This window comes from Microtus oregoni, unplaced genomic scaffold (genome assembly GCF_018167655.1).
Source record: "Microtus oregoni isolate MIOR12 unplaced genomic scaffold, Mior012 000011F_ref0000422, whole genome shotgun sequence".
Classification (NCBI taxonomy): Eukaryota; Metazoa; Chordata; class Mammalia; order Rodentia; family Cricetidae; genus Microtus; species Microtus oregoni.
The window spans coordinates 45,813,717-45,834,441 of record NW_024543070.1 but is presented as its reverse complement, the minus strand read 5'-3'; the positions used below and the strand labels follow the sequence as shown (position 1 = coordinate 45,834,441).

Below are 20,725 nucleotides of genomic sequence, written 5' to 3'. Positions count from 1 at the left end.
TCTCGTGTGTCTGTGTGTGTGTCTTGTGTGTCTCTGTGTGTGTATGTATGTATCTGTGTGTATGTGTGTCTGTGTGTGTACACGCACGCATTAGAGGAGAATGCCACATGCCTTGGTTCTTTCTGCTTTGTCCCTTGAGACAGCTTTTTTGACTGAATCTTCAACTCAGAGTTTTTCTAGTAGGCTAGCTGCCCAGAAAGCATCTGTGAACAACCCCCTACCAACCTGTCCACACTCTGGGGTGACAGGCACCTACAGCCATGCTGACTGTTATGTCGGTGCTGAGAATCTGATTTTAGGCCCTCGTGTCTGCACAGCAATGCTCTTACCCACCAGGCCATCTCCTCAGTCTGGCTCCTTAGTTTATAGAGACCTCCTAGTTACCCATGAGCTGTGCACAGTGGATTTGCATGCTCTTTCCTCCAGCCGATTGTTCTCCATCTTGAACAAATCTGACTCTTTTCCTTTTCTCTCAGCTGAGTGCCTGGCGTGTTTCCTCTCTCCTCATGCAGACACATGAACCCTGCTCCCTTTTCAGACTTTCCCCTTGAGAGCACTCTGCTGAGTTCAGAGCAGATCATACCTTCTAGCCTGGTTAACTTTGTCCCAGTGGCTGAAAGGAGACTACAGAATAGAGTCAGCATGATCCAATAATAGGGAAAGGCTCCAGGGATTCACACGGTGAAGTCAGAATAGTCAAACAGGCTCTGAGTCTCAGTAGGGATGGCCAGACCCATGTGGTTGGAATGTGCTTTTGAGGCAGGAAGTCCCAGTCTCTGTCCCTCTGATGGTGCTGTCCATGGAATGGCAGCTGTATGGCAGTAATCTGAAGATATACTTTCCTTACAGGATGTTTTGTTTTTCATAATCCTAGGCTCAGAGGCCAGTGTGACTCATGCTGAGCCTATTGTGTTTGGAGAAGATTCCGAGTGTTGCTTGTTTGTCTGGTCCATCGAGACCCTGTTTGGATTGTGTTAAATGACATTTAGCAACATCATCTTATTCTTTCTCTTTAAAGAGGAAACAAACAATGAGCAGATGTAGCTCCAGGCCTGCGTTGTCTTGTTAGGTCTCAGGGGCGGTGTTGTGCATGGCCAGCGAGGATCCCACCGGAGCTTCCAGCTGCCCAAGAGACCCACTGTCTGAACGTCCAGTACTTTGAAGTTCTCTTGGGTTGAAATGTCATGGATATAAATTCCCGAACTGTCAGGACATTATCTGGGCCAGTATTGTTTACTTAGGCAGTGAGTACCAAAAGGCTGAAGAGACTAGCCCAGAGCAAATAAGCGACTTAGTCAGATAAGGTGGCCAAAACCTGTTATTCTAGGACTGGGGAGGTAGGCGCGGGTGGGTGCAAGGTCAGCCTGGGCACAGTGAGGTCTTATTTGAAAAAAATTGACTTGGAAAAGAACAATAAGAAAAAAAATAACAGTGCACCCATCAGTTCCCATCTGGCTAGTGTGTGGAAAGGACACCCAGGACTGTGTTCCCAGGAGGCCTTGGGACACTCAGGGCTGCTCCCAGGAGGCCTTGGGACACTAAGGACTTCTCCCAGGAGGCCTTGGGACACTCAGGGCTGCTCCCAGGAGGCCTTGGGACACTCAGAGCTGCTCCCAGGAGGCCTTGGGACACTCAGGGCTGCTCCCAGGAGGCCTTGGGACACTCAGGACTGTTCCCAGGAAGCCTTGGGACACTCAGGGCTGCTCCCAGGAGGCCTTGGGACTCTCAGGGGTGCTCCCAGGTGGCCTCGGGCTGCTCAGGGCTGCTCCCAGGAGACCTGGGGACCCATACTCCTCCCTGCCACCAGCACACTTTTTCTTCATGGTCATCCTACTTTTACTTTGAGGGCTTGGGGGTTGGGTCTGGTTGGATCTGGTGTCACAAGCCTTTAGCTCAGCTGTCGGGAGGCAGAGACAGAAGGGTCACAAGCTTAAGACCAGCCTGGTCAATTTAGAAATATCAAAACAGAAATAATAATAATAATAATAATAATAATAATAATAATAATAATAATAATGGCTGGTTTATAACTCAGCAGTTATGAGCAAGGTCCTAGTTTCAATCCACAGTCACTACCAAAAAACAACTCGTCAAAACCAAAGAAGAGTTGGTCTGTGACAGCTGGGCAGCATCCACTACAGTCTCTGAGCGTCTCTTCTCTTCATCTCACTCTGCTCTCAGTCGCCACCAGCAATACCCAGCACAACTGAAGGAAGAAAACAGCTTCAAACACTGTGTTATGGTAAGAGCCGGGCCAGCTGAGACTGTCATGGATCTTGCCCGTCCCAGGGCAGCCCATTGACCAGCAACCTGAAGGAGGCAGTGATCTCCTCTCCCGGGCTAGACACAGCACAGCCCCGGGTTTTAATGCACCAAAGAGCCCCAGAAGGATCTATGCTTGTCCTTGCATCTCCCGCCTCCACCTTTGCGTTCAGCTCCATCCGCCCATAGAGGGACTCAGTCTCAAGCACCACGCTTTAGGAAGAGCCTCAGATGTGTTTCTGTGTTGAGCCCTAAAGCCTGCAGTGGATATAGTCCCGCCCCATTCCAAAGGAGCTGACAGTGTCCCTGGGAGAGAGGACCCAGCATACCTCCAGAATGCTGGACTTTAAAATGCTCCAAGACCAAAAATCTGTAAGTTTGTGAGGGTTTTATGGATAATGACGTCTCAAAGGACAGCTGACACACACTGCGTCCCGCTGTGACAAGGGCCAGGTTTAACCCTGCACACACAGCCTATCAGGGCCGCTTACCAGATTTTAAATTTCTCCAGGTATTCCTGGAGAAGTCTAGACTCATTCGTCCAGATGGATCTAGAACCTTCCTTCTGTTTCCATGGAAGAGAAGGGGCAGACAGAGATCAGGAGTTCCAGACTAGGTGGGCTAAGTGAGAGGCTGTCTCCAGAAACCAGCAATTCTGAGCCAGGTGCTTCGGTGCTGTTTGTTACCAGCTTCTTTGACTCCTCTGGACTTGCTACTTCTGGCCTTGGGCCCTGGGTGTTCTGTCTTGCGCTGTGCTGTGTGATCTCGTCCTCGGGATGCTGCTGCTCCCAGGAACTGGCCTCTGTCTCAGTCCCCTCCACTCTGTTATTTGCATGACCCCCTGGCGACTCTGCTCCTTTTGCATGTTATTCCTGGGGGTTTCCAGGGTGACAGGATGCTGTTTGTCCTCTCTGGAAGCCCTTTCTCCCTGTTCATGTCATGGTAACCTGAGCTGCTGCTCACGAGGGGCCCTTGCTCTCCAGGCCATTTTCCTGACCTCCGTAGCAGCTCAAATAATTTTTTTTTTCTTTTCAGTATGGGTTTTAAAGCTCACAAGCTTTTCATCTTCCTATCATGCAGTTTGGCTGCTTCTCTTAGTAGCTTCTTGATGGGAAGGCACAGAGCAATTCCCAGTGTAGACTACGTCAAGAAGGTGTTCCAAGGGAATGGGTACCACTTGGGGCAGGCATTAATGAGTTTCCATTCAGGTTACCTTCTCTTCTGCCAAGATCTGTGGAGTTGGTAGGGTTAGGATGGAAGGAGAGATCCTGCTTCCTCTTCTAAGTGTTATTTGAGAGGAGAACCCACACATTCATCGCGGGTTGCTTTAAAATCAAAGATAAAAGCTGCCTGCTCTCGTGGCCATGGTTCTGAATCTGCACTCCCCATTTAGGTTGGAGCATGCTCTTGGGAAGTGCTCTGGAGAAATGGGATATTGTTAGACCTTGGTTTTGACGTTGTCATATCTTGTCACAGTGCATCTTTTCCACGCTTAATGTCACGTCTGTTTTCATTTCCTTCTCTTTCCCCCCCTTTCCCTTTTCTTTTCCTTCCCACTTCTCTCCTGTTCCTTGCATCTCCCACACTTCTTTCTTTCTTCCTCCTCCTTTTCTTCCATCCCTCCACCCCCTGCCTTCCCCTACATGACAGGCAGGCTCTTTGCGGTCCAGCCATGCACACAGCCCCTGCAGCCTTGTTTTGGCAGTGGTCCCTATTTCACCCTTCGTTCCCATGATCAGAGTCTTCCACAAAAGACTATATTCAAAAATTAGACCTGTTTGGGCTAACCAGAATTTTAGGGGTTTGTTTTCAGTGTTTGGTGGACTAACAAGACCTACAGAAACACCAGCGTTTCACAAATAGATGCGCCACACGTGACCGGGTGTTGAGACTGCCTGTGCTGTTTGTTGTTTTAAATGCAGACCACGCATTCCTCACCCACAGCGTTTTCATCATCTTTCAGATTCTAGAATGCTTGCTTAGGCACAGCAGAGGGATGGGACCCAGTAGGAATCAGGAAATTCATTTGTTTCCTATGCACCACACACTTATGACCAGAATGTATTTTTTTGCACTATTATTAATGATTTCGAGCATGAAGCCAAGTTTTGTGGTGCGGACTCTGTTACAAAAATGCTCCGAGATTCAGATATTTTGATGTTCTGATCTGGGATGCTCAACCGCCATAGTGCTTTCTTGGCAATGTCACAAACACAGAGTACTTTTTTGTTGCAGGGCTCTTCAGTGCACCTCCGAATTTTGACTTTAATTATCCAGGACACCTGATTTTCAGAGAGGAGGAAGCAACATTAGGTGACCTGAGTTATCCACAAAGCCCTAGGCTTGCATTCTCCTCTTAGAGGTCTTCTCCGGGAAGATCCGCCCTCCAGTGATATGTTGGCTGGGTGTGCACAGGTTAGAGCAGCCACTGTTTGGTGAATGGGGCTCCGGGGCTCCGGGGCTCCGGGGCTCTGGGGCTCCGGGGCTCCGGGGCTCTGGGGCTCCGGGGCTCCGGGGCTCCGGGACTCGGACTGGTTGCCAGCCATGCGGCTTTACCCGCCATGTGAGAGTTACACAAATTCATAAAATGTTCCTGAGCATCGGTTTTCACCAATAGAAGAGATGACAGTCGTGTGTGTGCGTCAGAGCATGGCGGCCGTCCCTGTGGGGATCTGTGTCATGGCCTTGTAGAGTCCTAGGTACAATCAGGGTCATGGTCAAACAGAATGTATTAATAAGCTGGACAAGGAAACTTGGTGGCAGTTTATTCTTAAAATCTAAGATTTAATAAGATTTCTGGCTTTTTTTTAAAAAAAGTTTTTGAGTCTATATATGTGTGTGCATGCATGTGTGCGCATGCAACGTGTGCGTGAATGTGCACATGTTTGCATATATAGGCCAGAGCAACATCAGGTGTTTTCCCCAGTGTCTTTCCTATGTAACTGTTCGAGACAGGTTCTCTCAGTGAACCTGGAACCTACTGCTTGGTTAAAGCTGCTGTGCAGCAAGCTCTGGGAATTCATGTGCCTCTTTTTACTAGGATTGGGGCGCAACCCGCTTAACTTTTTGTTTTTAAAGCAGGTGCTGGGGTTAGGAACTGCGGTCCTCATGCTTGCGCAGCAAGTGCTTACTCCTCAGCCCATGTGAAGTCTATGTCAGTCCCTGTGAAGTCCCCGACACGGCAGATCAGACCTAGCACCTTGAGTGATAGGCAGGGGCTCTGTCAGTGAGTCACATCAGCCGCCCATTTTTACTGTAGTCTGAGTCTGTCTTTTTTTTTTTTCTTAAATCCGTGAAACTCTTCAAATAGGGATATCTCTCAGTATTATGTGTCTGTCCACCAGATAGCTTATGTTTATTACATTTAATTGAAAAGTTTTGTGTTAAACGGATTGGCTGTTCATCTCTAATGCAGCAGGCTATCCTGAAAGAGAATGTTAGCATACTGACAGAATGGTATCTAAAGCGTTCCATTTTCAGGGGAATTTGTGCCTATTAATCACTGGCAGGCATCGAGCTGCTGCTCTTGGGGGAATGCAGCTTTGGTTCCTCTAAGCCCATTTTCAACATTTCTGCAGACATGCTGCATAACCCTTTTTAAGTACATTTCCATTTATAGATACCTCACTTAATACGTGCTATTGCTTTGCTGACATTGCATTCATAGCAATGGTGTCTCACCCTGAATGATGCTCAACTGATAAGCCTGTTTTACTATGAGGCACATCAGTCTTGGCTTACTAAACAGTACATGAGACCATCCAAACTAGTGAAATATCACAAAAAGCTAAAAAAAAAAAATACAGTAACTCCCCCCCCCCCCCCAACAACACAAGAAAACTAAAACCTGGTATCAAGCAGAGTTCAAAGGGGACACTGGCTGCCAATGTCAGAGCTAAACTTAGAAGGAAGGAATGTTATTTTCAGGGTCCTCAGCTTGGAAGTGCTTATTAGCAGCTCAATTCTTTAGTCTGTGTGTGTGTGTGTGTGTAAACATCCACAAAAGTGTCACAACACAGCTGGAGAGGTGGCTCAGCAGTTAAGAGCACTTGCTGCTCTTACAGAAGATCCAGATTTGGTTCCTAGCACCCACATAGTGACTCACAACTGTCTGTAACTCCAGGTCCAGGTATCTGATGCCCTCTTCTGGTTTCCGTGAGTACTGCATGCATATGGTGCACATACATACAGGCAGGCAAACACTCATGCACATAAAATAAACTAAATAAATCTTTCTTTAAAAAGTGACAGCCACAAGGATTGACAGGGATGTCACAAATAAATGTTAGCAGAATCTGTGAGCAATGAGGATGTATTACACTACTTTAAGAAAATTCAGTGTGTGGGGGCTGGAGAGATGGCTCAGTGGTTAAGAGCACCGCCTGCTCTTCCAAAGGTCCTGAGTTCAATTCCCAGCAACCACATGGTGGCTCACAACCATCTGTAACGAGGTCTGGTGCCCTCTTCTGGCCTTCAGGCATACACACAGGAAGAATATTGTATACATAATAAATAAATAAATCTTAAAAAAAAAAAAAGAAAATTCAGTGTGAGTACAGACTTTCCCTGCAGAGAAACTAGACCGCTTCACACCCAGCCTTTTGCTGGGCTAACAGTAATTGCAGTGTAGACCTCCATGTTGGCATTCCCTTCTGACTAGCCTCAGGGTGTGGGCAGCAGAACTGGATGGACACGTAGTCTGAGTTCCATCTCTGAATCGGATCATGTTATTATGCTAGGACCCGCAAAGTAGAAGTATTTGTATAAAAAACTGCTTTCATTTGTTACTAGCCATTGGGCTGTTAGGTAGGAATTACCTTCAAACTCAAATTCAGGGTAGAAAGCAGGCGATAGGAAAGCCATGGTCTGGCTCTGGGAGCCAAGGAAGAAAAGACTCCCGGCAGCAATTAGCCAGTAGCCTGGCATTGCACTGAGTCTCTGCAGCAGTTGCCTGTGCTGAACTGGGGCGTGGTGTCTAACTGAGAATGCCTGCACACAGGTTCAGGCATTTGAACTCTTGGTCCCCATGGTGGAACTGTTCAGGAGGTTTAGGGTCCCCTGCTGGAGGAAGTGTGTAGTGACAGGTCACTTGTTCTTTAAGATCAGAGGGTAAAACAGCCACACTGGTCAGCCATACAGACCAGGCAGCGGTGGCACACACCTTTAATCCCAGTAGTCACACTAGTTCACCATAGAAGCCAGCACTAGGGAGGAATATAAGGGAGGAGAGAGCTCTCAGCTCAATCTCATTCTGTGATTCCTGAAGGCAGGATCGCCTTTTCTGTCTGAGGTAGAGGTAAGAGCCACGGCTGGCTGCTTTGCTTTTCTGATCTTCAGGTTGAACCCCCATATCTGTCTCTGGCTTTTATTGTTTGTGCTACAGCATGTCTGTCCCTGGGAATGAGCTTTGGTGCTCATGGCCTCATCCTTCTTCTAGTTTGCCGAATTTGCTTTGTGGTTGAGGTTGAGGATGTGTCTCTTACCGGTAGTTCTGCTGCAGCCACCGTGCCTCCCCACTCAGTTGCTTTTCATCATGGTATTTTATCACAGCAACCACGAGGTCACTAATATAGGGGAATGCGTTCACCCAGGAGTCCCTGGCCGCGTGTGCTCGCTGCCTGAGGAGATGACCAGGGCCGTGGGTGTGACCCAGGTACACAGCTGCCGGGACTGTGCACACTTGTGACCCTGGACTTCCAAGGCTGCAGCCTGTAGTTTACAGTTGTGGCAGCGACACGCGTGGGGTGGGGGCCGTGAGAATGGGTGGAGAAACGACGTGAATGAAGGCTGGAGCCAGCAGCCATAGTTATCAATACAGCCATCTTGGCGGCATTTTCTTCCTCCTTTGGGTCCCGTTTGCCCACGCTGCTATCATCCCCCAAGGAGGACACCGATTAGAAGTGATATTTTGAGGGTCCTGTCACATCACATTGATATAAAAACAAACAGTGTTAGCAAAAGTAATTTGGTTTTTTGTAGATTAATAATAGCTGTCAGTAAATAGTGGTCGCCTGTGGTCGCCTGTGGTCACCTGTGCTGCTGCCGGGCACGTCTAATTCCTCTGTCTCTCAGAACTTCATTGACACACTTACCCTCGCTCTAATTTGAATATTTGAGTGGCCCATGCATGAAGAGGTGGGGCGCTCTTGACGGGTGTTTATGCCACTGGGTGCTTGCTCTGGAATGTGGTTGTGAGACCCCTTCCTTCTCCTCACTCACTTTCCTTCTTGGCTAAATGTGAAAGGTTTTGGTCTACTGTGGCTCCCACCATGATCTAGTGTCCCGCAGCGGGCTTCAAACCACGCGACTAGTTGATAACAGACCGGCACCTCAGCAATAATGAGTCAAGTCTTTTCTCTCTGTAAGTTAGGTCAGGTGTTTTGTTTTAGCAATGGAAAGCAGATGAACAGATGATCCCTCTCCTTCAGTAACCCTTCACGATGGGGTGATCATTGTAGCCTCTTGGTGGCATGTAGTCTGTGTTAACAGCTTATAGGTGGTCTGTGGTTGTAGCTGTTGCACAGTTCCATTGGCTTTTAACAGTGTCCTCCATCTGATGTCCTGGTGCCCAAGATGCCAGCATTGCAAACCAGTGCTGTGCACCAACCCTGGGGGCAGTCTGCAGTGTGTGTGTGTGTGTGTGTAGTTTGGTAGATAGGGGAGCTTGGAGCCCTTGGTCCTCAGGCAATCCACAGCCTTGGGAAAGTAGAATTGGAAAGAAGCGGTCAGAAAATAACATGTCCCACACAGGGGATGAGCAAGAATCAGGACTCTGGAGATACTCGAAGGTGAGGTCAGATTGCCAAGGGAGGCAGAAAAATAAGTACAGGTGTTTTCAAAGGAGTGTGGGTGTTTCTCAGGAAATTTCTGGGCCCCTGGCCTGACCCAGCATGGCATGGATAAGGCCTTTCCTAACTAATGCCTTAGTTCCCACCCTGATGAGTGCTGTCATCATTGTCAGTTACAGAATGAGCACTGTACCTCTTGCTCATGGTTCCGCTGGGCATGCGCACACCCTCCCTGACCCCTGAGCTATAGCGGGAAAGCAGTGGCTGCTCACCTTGGAACTGCAAGAAGTGAAACCACACTCGGGAGAATCACTGAGCCTAACTTTCCATTTGGATCTTGTGGCTTCTTTGCAGAAAGTTTTCGACTTTTACTGTTTTTAATGTCTTTACCATCACCGTGCTAAAATTCTTGAGTCAACTCACAGAGGGCCCAGAGCCTGCAGCCTGGATCCCTATGCCAAATTGCTGTGCCCATGGGTGAGGGACACACAGCTCAACCTCTGGCGGTTGGCATAGTCCTTGGTTGTCCCAGCTGGACTTTTGCATTCTGGGTCCTCTCGTGTGCTTGGTGTCTGCCAGATGCTGTCTTTGTGAGGCAAGGTCCACTTAGCTTCTTCTCTGGATTCTACCTGTTCCTTATTCAGGTTGTGTGTAGTAAAAACGCTATTAGTTTGTTCCCGGCCACTTAACTCCGACATAATCACACAGAAACCATGTTATTTAAATCACTGCTTGTCCCATTAGCTCTAGCTTCTTATTGGCTATCTCTTATATATTAATTTAACCCACCTCCATTAATTTGTGTATCACCACGAGGTTGTGGCCTACCAGCAAAGTTTCAGCGCTTCTATCTCAGGCGGCTCCATGGTTCTCCTGACTCTGCCTTCCTTTCTCCCAGCATTCAGCTTAGTTTTCCCCCTGCCTACCTATATTCTGCCCTGCACAAGCCCAAAGCAGTCCTTTATTAACCAATGGTATTCACAGCATACAGAGGGGAATCCCATGCCAGTTGTGGAGGCTCCCTTCTGCTGTCCTCCACCCTGTGGCAGAGAGCGGGGTTGGATTCCGAAGAACACACACGGTACAATGATCGAGATAGTCACATTCTATCCCCTGTCTCTAAGCCAGCAAGTTCACAGCAGCCAATCGTGGCTTTCTGTTGTGTCTGTTCCTCTATTCTGCTGCAGGAGGGGGACGTGGGAATTAACTGATTGTGTATAAGTTGTTGCAAAATTGATGTGTGTGTGTGTTTCTTCCCTGGCTTCTGCTGCTGAGGCAAGTGTCTGTGTGGTGAAGCATCCACTCTTGAATATCAAAATATTATTCTTCATTAGCCTCCTCACTCCTACCCCATCTTCACGGGAGTGAATAAAGCCGTCACAAATATCCATGATGCTCCCTTACATAGCCATTCTTCAGCAGGTGTCTAGAAATGTGAGGGGTGGGTGGCCCCTTCCTCTGTCAGCCAGAAAGAAGGGAGAAGGCAGAGGTTGATCCGGAAGGCTCCTCCTGTGTTTCACTAACCCCCCTCCCCCCGCCCCCCAGGACACTGGGTCTTGAACTCACGTGGTCTCACTCTCTCTTTGGACACACATGATTTTGTACTTCTTCCTTTCTGATTTCCTTCGTATGTGGGAAGGAGATTCTGGTTGCGTGTTCTGTGCTGCAGAAGATGCTTCGTCTGCGAGAAAAGGCAGCTCAGATCAAACTGCCTTTAGTAAAAGGCTTCAGTAGCTGAAAAGTCAGCGACGTAGTTTTAGGCTGGACTTAATTCACCACTTGGTAGTGTTCCCACAGACCTGGTTCCTTTCCCTCCACAGGCACCCCACTGCAGAGGTTGCCCCTAAACCCTAAGCTGTTCTCCTAATGCTCCCACATAGCTGGCAGTCACTCTGGGGTTATATATAGTTCAGTGTTCATAAAAAGAGTCTCATAAAGACCATCTCCCCATTGTCTGGAAGGTCATAGCAAGTCTATCACTGGAGCCAGAAGAATGCACTGCATTGGTTGGCTCGGCCTAGATCGTATTTGGGAGTGGAGTATTTGGGGGTGGAGTCAGCAGCCCAGAACCACAGAAAACCCTCGTGTGGGTCTTGTTTCTTTAGGTGTTGTGGTGTTTAATATTGATGCTAGAAATATATCTCTGAAGACAGAGCCTTGACTGTTCTGTGCTGAGATCCTGCTCTCCATCCCTCCCCCCTTCCTTGTTATGTGTCTAGACATGCTGAAGAAGAGTTGTTGAAACAGGTCAGATGTGAGTGCGTGAAATGGGAGGAAAAGAGTGTAGACAGACTGGCTACCTGTTCAATCAAATATGTTTTATTACTTATGACGTTATTCAGACAGACTGGCTACCTGTTCAATCAAATATGTTTTACTCCTTATGACGTTATTCAGACAGACTGGCTACCTGTTCAATCAAATATGTTTTACTCCTTATGATGTTATTCAGACAGACTGGCTACCTGTTCAATCAAATATGTTTTATTACTTATGACGTTATTCAGACAGACTGGCTACCTGTTCAATCAACTATGTTTTACTCCTTATGATGTTATTCAGACAGACTGGCTACCTGTTCAATCAACTATGTTTTACTCCTTATGACGTTATTCAGACAGACTGGCTACCTGTTCAATCAACTATGTTTTACTCCTTATGACGTTATTCAGACAGACTGGCTACCTGTTCAATCAACTATGTTTTACTCCTTATGACGTTATTCAGACAGACTGGCTACCTGTTCAATCAACTATGTTTTACTCCTTATGACGTTATTCAGACAGACTGGCTACCTGTTCAATCAACTATGTTTTACTCCTTATGACGTTATTCAGACAGACTGGCTACCTGTTCAATCAAATATGTTTTACTCCTTATGACGTTATTCAGACAGACTGGCTACCTGTTCAATCAACTATGTTTTACTCCTTATGACGTTATTCAGACAGACTGGCTACCTGTTCAATCAACTATGTTTTACTCCTTATGACGTTATTCAGACAGACTGGCTACCTGTTCAATCAACTATGTTTTACTCCTTATGACGTTATTCAGACAGACTGGCTACCTGTTCAATCAACTATGTTTTACTCCTTATGACGTTATTCAGACAGACTGGCTACCTGTTCAATCAACTATGTTTTACTCCTTATGACGTTATTCAGACAGACTGGCTACCTGTTCAATCAACTATGTTTTACTCCTTATGACGTTATTCAGACAGACTGGCTACCTGTTCAATCAACTATGTTTTACTCCTTATGACGTTATTCAGACAGACTGGCTACCTGTTCAATCAACTATGTTTTACTCCTTATGACGTTATTCAGACAGACTGGCTACCTGTTCAATCAACTATGTTTTACTCCTTATGACGTTATTCAGACAGACTGGCTACCTGTTCAATCAAATATGTTTTACTCCTTATGACGTTATTCAGACAGACTGGCTACCTGTTCAATCAACTATGTTTTACTCCTTATGACGTTATTCAGACAGACTGGCTACCTGTTCAATCAACTATGTTTTACTCCTTATGACGTTATTCAGACAGACTGGCTACCTGTTCAATCAACTATGTTTTACTCCTTATGACGTTATTCAGACAGACTGGCTACCTGTTCAATCAACTATGTTTTACTCCTTATGACGTTATTCAGACAGACTGGCTACCTGTTCAATCAACTATGTTTTACTCCTTATGACGTTATTCAGACAGACTGGCTACCTGTTCAATCAACTATGTTTTACTCCTTATGACGTTATTCAGACAGACTGGCTACCTGTTCAATCAACTATGTTTTACTCCTTATGACGTTATTCAGACAGACTGGCTACCTGTTCAATCAACTATGTTTTACTCCTTATGACGTTATTCAGACAGACTGGCTACCTGTTCAATCAACTATGTTTTACTCCTTATGACGTTATTCAGACAGACTGGCTACCTGTTCAATCAACTATGTTTTACTCCTTATGACGTTATTCAGACAGACTGGCTACCTGTTCAATCAACTATGTTTTACTCCTTATGACGTTATTCAGACAGACTGGCTACCTGTTCAATCAACTATGTTTTACTCCTTATGACGTTATTCAGACAGACTGGCTACCTGTTCAATCAACTATGTTTTACTCCTTATGACGTTATTCAGACAGACTGGCTACCTGTTCAATCAACTATGTTTTACTCCTTATGACGTTATTCAGACAGACTGGCTACCTGTTCAATCAACTATGTTTTACTCCTTATGACGTTATTCAGACAGACTGGCTACCTGTTCAATCAAATATGTTTTACTCCTTATGACGTTATTCAGACAGACTGGCTACCTGTTCAATCAACTATGTTTTACTCCTTATGACGTTATTCAGACAGACTGGCTACCTGTTCAATCAACTATGTTTTACTCCTTATGACGTTATTCAGACAGACTGGCTACCTGTTCAATCAACTATGTTTTACTCCTTATGACGTTATTCAGACAGACTGGCTACCTGTTCAATCAACTATGTTTTACTCCTTATGACGTTATTCAGAAGGAATGGGCCCAGTCAAGCTGCACCACGCACAATAAGAAGCATGCCTGCCCCCTTTGTTAACTGTCAACCTTTTGACCTTCCCTAGTCACGGTTTTGCCATATACCCACTCCCATGCTACGTCCTTGCTCAGATTCTGTCTCTAGTGAGAGACCTAAACACTATCCCATCTTTCTCTGCCAGCGGACAGTTCGCGGTGGTGAAGAAATGCCGTGAGAAAAGCACTGGTCTTCAGTATGCGGCCAAGTTCATCAAGAAAAGGAGGACCAAGTCCAGCCGACGGGGTGTGAGTCGTGAGGACATCGAACGGGAAGTCAGCATCCTGAAGGAGATCCGCCACCCGAACGTCATCACCCTGCATGAGGTCTATGAGAACAAGACCGATGTCATTCTGATCCTGGAGCTGTGAGTGTCTCTGTGGTGTGTGGAAGAGATTGTGGGGAGGGACATGGGTCTGCATAGGCCATAGTTAGCCCAACTGGACCATTGTTGAGAGCAGTCCTGAGCCGCCTGCCCGAGACTTAGTGACATAGAGTCACCTGGAATATTTTACGAGAATCATTTCCATTAACAAAGTGACACGCGATTTGCAAGAGAGTACCCAGATCTTGGGACTCATCTCTTTTCTAAAGTTTAACTCTGTTTGCTGTAAGTACATTATGTAGGGGTTCTCCTTTCTGAGGTTCATCTATGTTTACCATAAGCAGATTTCTTGAAGGGGTTCTCCATAACCTTCATGCATGTTTTCCCCCGACTCTCTGCCCTGTTTTTCTGCCTTTCTCCCTCCATTCTCCTTTCTCTTTCCTCTTAATCTTTAAAGCACACCCTGCTTTTAGCTGTGGGACTGTCAGCGCTAATTCCAGGAACGGGTGAAGTTGAAGCTGAGCTCCGGGCGGTGATTACAGGACTCTCTAAGCGTGTGCCCATCCAGTGTCATGGTGGGCAGCTGATTGACAAGCATTGTTCTGAACTGTTTCTGGTTTCCACCTCCTGTCCCTCCTCTCCCTGGATTCCTGCCTGCATGTGCTGTATGGGGACCCACTGTGACCAAGTCCAGCAGCCCCTTCTGGCAGGAGAGAGGAAGAAGCCACTCAGAATTCTCAGAGAGTCTCTCTATGGCATGTGGATGTCCACCTGAGGGAAGAGGGATGTGTAATGCTAAGGCCTGAGAGCTGATGCTGGGTGGTCCCCTGTGGTGACAAGTCCTATTTATTCCCTGGGAGGTTCCTGAGTCCTGATGTGTCCACTCTGTTTGGTGCTAAGGCCTGAGAGCTGATGCTGTGTGGTCCCCTGTGGTGACAAGTCCTATCCATTCCCTGGGAGGTTCCTGAGTCCTGATGTGTCCACTCACTGTTCAACAGCTCCCTTCCTTTGTACATAAACTGGCCCCATGCAGCTTCTTTTAATCTTTTGATTTTCTAAACTTCTTGTTCTGTAGTAAATGATGCTAGAGGAAGGTCGGCTCCCTATAGTCCCCTCGGTCTCTCCCCATACTCCTAGGTGCTCCAGCATCCCTCAGGCTGTTTTGTAATCAGCCCCATCTCCGCGTCCTAACCCCAGATGCTATGCCAGTGGAATTGACACAAGTGTGAACTCTGAAACCAGTGCCCCTCACTCAGTGTAAGACTTGCACACTTACACACACTCTTCCTTTTAAACTGCCTAGTAGCCCTCCATCACCGGGGTGGAGTGCTTGTTTCTGCTTCCACCACCCAGTGGGCACATGGGCTGTCTCTAGTCCTTCACAGCCAGGAGCTACACTGTCTCCAGCCCTCACAGACTGACACAAACACAGTTCTCCACATTTCCTGGGTCAGCACTTAGGAGTGGGGTTGCTGGGGTGAGTGAGGACCCCACAAGCAACTGGCAGGCTTGTTTTTCCAAGGATGAAGTTTCACTTTTCAGCCTCTCCAGCAGTAGGTAGCTTTGGCTGCCCTGCTAGCCCCAGCTTCGGCAGTGTTTATGTTTTTAATTGCAGGCATGTGATTAGGTGCCTGGAAGCATGCAGCTTTATGTTGCTGACTGTGTTGTGACCTTGAATATAACTTGTGGAAATTCCGTGGGAGCAGCAGGAGTTTGGAAGTGGATGGGAGGGTTATATGGCTCCATCCTCACAGGGTCAGGCACATCGCCACCGATTCCCGCCGCTCCTGGAGCTGATGGTCTCGCCTCCTCACCCATCTATTATGTGCAGTTCTGGTGGTTACAGCTGCTCAGACATTTGGTTAAAAGCTCTGAGTGATTTTGCATGATGTCAACATGTGAATTGGCTAGACCTAGGGAAGCAGACAGCTTTCCATAGGATGGGTGAGCCTTATCCAATCAGCTGAAGGCTCTGCTAGAACAAAATGACCAGTCCTTCCTTGAGTAAGAGACACTACTGGAACCACCCTGCAGGGATTGAGAAGGGACCTCTGCTGAGCTCAGGGTGGATACTATGTTACAGGGATTGAGAAGGGACATCTGCTGAGCTCAGGGTGGATACTATGTTGTTTGTTTGTTTGTGTTTAAGGCACATTAGTCAGACTTTAGGCCAAGTTCTGCTCTTCCGTTCCTTGCAACTCTGAAAAATAGCTTTAAGACAGTAACTTCCCCTCCTGCGCTTGCTTCACGGCAGAAGAGTTACCGTTGCACTGAAGTGCAGAATAAACATGCAGGAGGCACAGGTGACATCCCACCATCACGACTTTGCATCCTCCACACGCCATTGTTCCCTAATGAAGTCATGCCGAAACAAAGATCCCTTCTGCCTATGTTCTCGCCCACCCACCTCATTGCATGGTTGAGCCACTCCAAAACTTGAATGTGTGCTTGAATCATTCCATCATGCACTTTGTCACCCCGTGAGCAGTGGAACCGAACTGAGAGAACTTAGCTTTTTCGTGGCTGTGACCTTGGAAATACCTGAGCAGATGGACTTTGAAAGGAGGGAAGGTTTTGTTTTGATTCAGAGTTTCAGAGGCTTTAGTCCATGGCTGCTTGACCTTGTCTCGTGGTGGACTGGGTAGGCAGCATGCCGTGGTGGAGAGCATGCTGGAGCCAGGAAATAGAGAGTGAGGAGGGACTACGGCTAGAGGACCCATGGACGGCATCCTCCAATGACCTTACATCCCTCACTAATCACCTTCTAAAGCTTAACCACCTGCCTGCAGCAGCCTAGCGAACACAAGGGGTCTGATAGACACTTCTGATCCAAGTATGAATGCTGTGTCTAAATGCGTGGTGATGTCCATCAGAGGGACTGACATCTAGCAGTACATTGTAAAGGGTTGGATGTTTTGTTTGTTTGTATTTGTGAGGGAACACATATGTGGATGACAGCATGTGTGTGAGGCCAGAGTTTTATACAGATGTCTTCCTTAATTGCTTTCTTTAATCATGCTAACCAAAACAAATAAACAAACAAAAAACACCCAATGTAGGATTTTTTGTGCTAACCATGTTATATTAGCCGCATCCACGCTGTTGTATCTGGAGCTGTGGACAATTCTTCTTGAGAGTCTGAGATTCCTCCCTTGGTGAACAGCAGGTTTTTTTTAGTTCTCTTTGGGTTTGGCAAAGTAGTAAGTTCTGGGATGAAGTTGCTCCTGACAGACAGGTTGTATTCAAATATTACTGTGTATCAGACACCTTCCGTAAGATCATTGCTCATCCAACCCTTTACTTCTTAGCCAAACCCAGAGGTGAAATTGTGCACAGGAATTGTGCCTTCCTGCTATTATACACTGGTGTGAGGCACACACATTTGTCCGCCTGGCCCAGAACTGGGAACATATTTCAGAGACAAAGGCCAAGAATAAATCAATGCTTCCAGGCAAAGTGGCAAATTGGAGGGGGAGCTGATAGAGACGGATGCCAGAGGCTTCTCCCACGGTGCCTGTGAACAGAGGAACTCCGAGACTTCCCCCATGGTCTCTCCTGCTGGCACATTTGCTCATTCCTCCCCGAGGCTGAGCTCTTATGACATTTTGGACCTTTGCTTTTGTTTGCCAAGGCAATTTCGAGAGCTCCTTCTGGTACCCTACTCCTTAGATATCTGTTATTAGCCAAGAGCAGAGACAACAAGAGCAATTGGCAGCAACCTCCGCCTTTCACAACAGATCAAATCACACAGTAAATGACTTTCCACTCAGGTGAGCTCTTGAGCAATAAACCCTGCATGTGTGTATCTTGTACATTCTCTCTTCTTGCCAGCCTGGCTGAAAAGTGTTCCCTAGGTTATTATTATACTTTTACTCCCTTAGGTGCATGGCTTGATTCTTGAACAGCCATGTGTGTCTAAACTCTTGGATATGTGGTTTGAAGGCTCTGTTCATGGTCTCTTATTCTGCCTTCTGGAATCAATGTACCTGCTTGTTCTTCTTTATTGATCTTTGTTCCCTTCGGAAAAGTTGACTCTGCCCTCTGTTCCTCTTTGGCTTATGAAAGACTTCTGTTTAGGCTTCCTCACATATGCTGCACAGTGCTTTAATATGTATGAACTTCAAGACACTTAACTATGACCTCCTAGAATAATCCAGCCCCCAAGATTGTATCACTAGGTCTCTCAGAAGCCCCACAAGCATCCTCCAGGGATCTCATCGACATTTTCACCCAGATGGGTCTCCTCAAACTTCAACGCTCTCATGTGAGCTTCTGGTCTCCTCCCCCTTGCCCCTGTCTCCCCTGTCTCCCCTGTCTCTCTTTTTGCCTTTCTATCTACCCTTTGACATCTTTCATATTTTTAGAAGTCACCTTTGAAGTGTATTGCCCATGCATTTACTAGACTATGTGTGTGTTTTTATCCTTTAATGAACTAAAAGCTTTCTGGGTCTGTGTTAGAGTTTCCCTTATTTGTTCTTATGCATCAACTATCTAGGAGATGTGCAGGCTAACGCAGTGCCTAGTGAAAGTGGCTCAAGTCCTGTCAGTCTAGGAGATTAGCTGGGAGATGGCTGTCTAGTCCTTAGGGACAACAATGAGAGTCTTGTCTAGGTGAGGACATTGGGGTGAAAAGAAGGAATGCCCAACGGCATTGCCGACCAAGGCCCTGCTTGCTTATGGCCTGCCATGGTTGAAGTAGTCTTTCTTCTTTCATGGGAACAGGCAGATTGACTGCACTGGGACGTGGGGAGTTGTGTTCATACTGGGTGTATAGGTTGGAGCAAGCTGACTGGAAGGATGGCCAGTAGATGGGACTGCAGGGCATAGCAGTTGAAAGCTATTGTGGGCCTCACTCTGATACCAGTATCACTCAGACGTGGGTGGCAGAATTTGCTATAGATGTATAACACAATCCTGCCTATCAGATGTTAAATTGGTGTTAGAGAAGGGAAGGGGGGCAGACAGACAGAAGAGTCTTTCAGGGGATCAAAGGTTGACTTGCTCAAGATGGAGTTCCCTTTCCTGGACCTGAACTCTGTTGCTGAGAGGAGCATCTAGATCTCATCCCCATCCTTGAGTGGCTCTGCTGGGCATACCTCTCTACTCTCAGGGCTGCAGACCGCTCCTTCCCTCTCTTAGCAGAGGTGGTCAGAGGCTCTCTTCACTTCCTACCCACTCTTCAGGGTTCCTGATCCCTCCCCTTCCCTGCCCTTGATCCCCATGATTAACCCCAGGGGGGCTGGGCTTCTTAGCAACAGGGAGGAAGTTAGGGGAAGTCTTCATACCCACAAGTGAATTTCACTTCTAAAATTCTTCTCTTCCTCTTAAAATGTGTCCTCAAACCGAGGGGAAAGGCCTCCTGCCCTGTGCACGTAGAAGCCCAGCTCTCCAGATCTGCATCTCAGGGCAGCATGGTCCTTTCCTTGGCTGTGTGTGCTAAAGGGCTGCTGGTCTTTTGGCCTGAGTTTCCAGATCATTAACAGTAATCAGCAACTGTCATTTTAACTCCTTCACTAGAGAGTTCAACCCAGTCAGGAAGGAGGGGCCGAAGTCACACAGCCCCTGGGTAATCGCTTTCCCTTCTGTTTAGCTAGACAAGATAAATTGGTTTGGGGATCATCCTCCATCTATGGCTGCCCTAGCTTGGTTTATGTCCCACCGGCCTTTTGTTCTAATACCAGTTATAATTACCCAAGCTGAAGAGAGGCCTGGCTGCCCCTGCTTTTCATTTGCCCCACTTTCAATTGGCCTAATTCTTTATGTGGGTTTCCAAAGCTTGGGCTGAAGCCATTAAAGTGAAAAGAGGCTTGGCTTATGCTGCAGGGCTTTCTGGCTGTCAGGTTATTCGTTTCCCCTGGAATGAGTACATTTCTTTAGTTCAGGAAGTGTGCATGGCCCAAGTGCATGGCAGATCTCCTCCTCCACAGTAGTGCCTACAGCAATGCTGCTCCTGAACTTTCCTCACTGGTGCTTTCAGTGTGGCCATTGAATTAGGTCACTGGGCTAAATGGATGAGGCTGTCTCGGCCTGGAGATGACCATCTTCAGGGTCAAGCTAGGGCACCAGGTAGCATTGTATATGACTTTCCTCCTCAGCATAACGTAAACTCACCACCATCTTGGGGGTCCCCCACATAAGAGTTCAGCATTTACCTTACCCCATCCTGGCCTTAGTGATCTTGGGAGGTGCAGTATCCGTAATGTCATTGTCATGATGAGGTGGGGAGTGTGTGGTGATGGTGTTTCTGTCACCCATGCTCCTGTAAACAAGCCCAGTAGACTTACTGGTTCACTAAGTTGGTCTTGGGTGGAGTCTTGATTTTGTTCACCTGTTGGGTAAACAGATGTTTGCTCATGACTCCCCAGGGAAACCGGTACAGTGCCAAGGGCCCATGCAGGCAATCTAAGGACTATGAGTCTCTCTCTACCTACCTGCACCCCCCATAGTGACACAGCACTGAACTCTAAGATGCAGACCCAGAGGGACATGTGTTTCCTAATGGGCTTCCTGCCTGACACCCTGCTACTCAAGTTCCTCTTTTCTGAGGCCAACTACAGTATAAATTTCTGCATCTAAACTTCTCCAGAGAGGAAAGTCGGTATTGACTGCTGTGTGCATGTTTCTCTTCTCTCTTTCTCTCCCGTCTTCTGGGCTGGAGGACCAGACACAGGGCCTGGAGTACTCCAGTCCGTACTTCAGAGCCACACTCCCAACGTGACATTTTCTGAATATTTTCCAACTTTATATCTCTCTAAGGCCATCTGTATGT

The 20,725-nt window shown here is 47.2% G+C and overlaps 1 protein-coding gene across 1 annotated transcript in view; it reads left to right on the top strand.

Moving 5' to 3' along the window:
* Positions 1 to 20,725, top strand: part of Dapk1 (death associated protein kinase 1) — a 153,203-nt gene that overhangs the window by 76,768 nt on the left and 55,710 nt on the right. Inside the window, exon 3 of the mRNA XM_041659870.1 lies at positions 13,777 to 13,998. Within this exon, the coding sequence (XP_041515804.1) occupies positions 13,777 to 13,998 (222 nt within the window). The remainder of the gene's footprint in view (positions 1 to 13,776; positions 13,999 to 20,725) is intronic.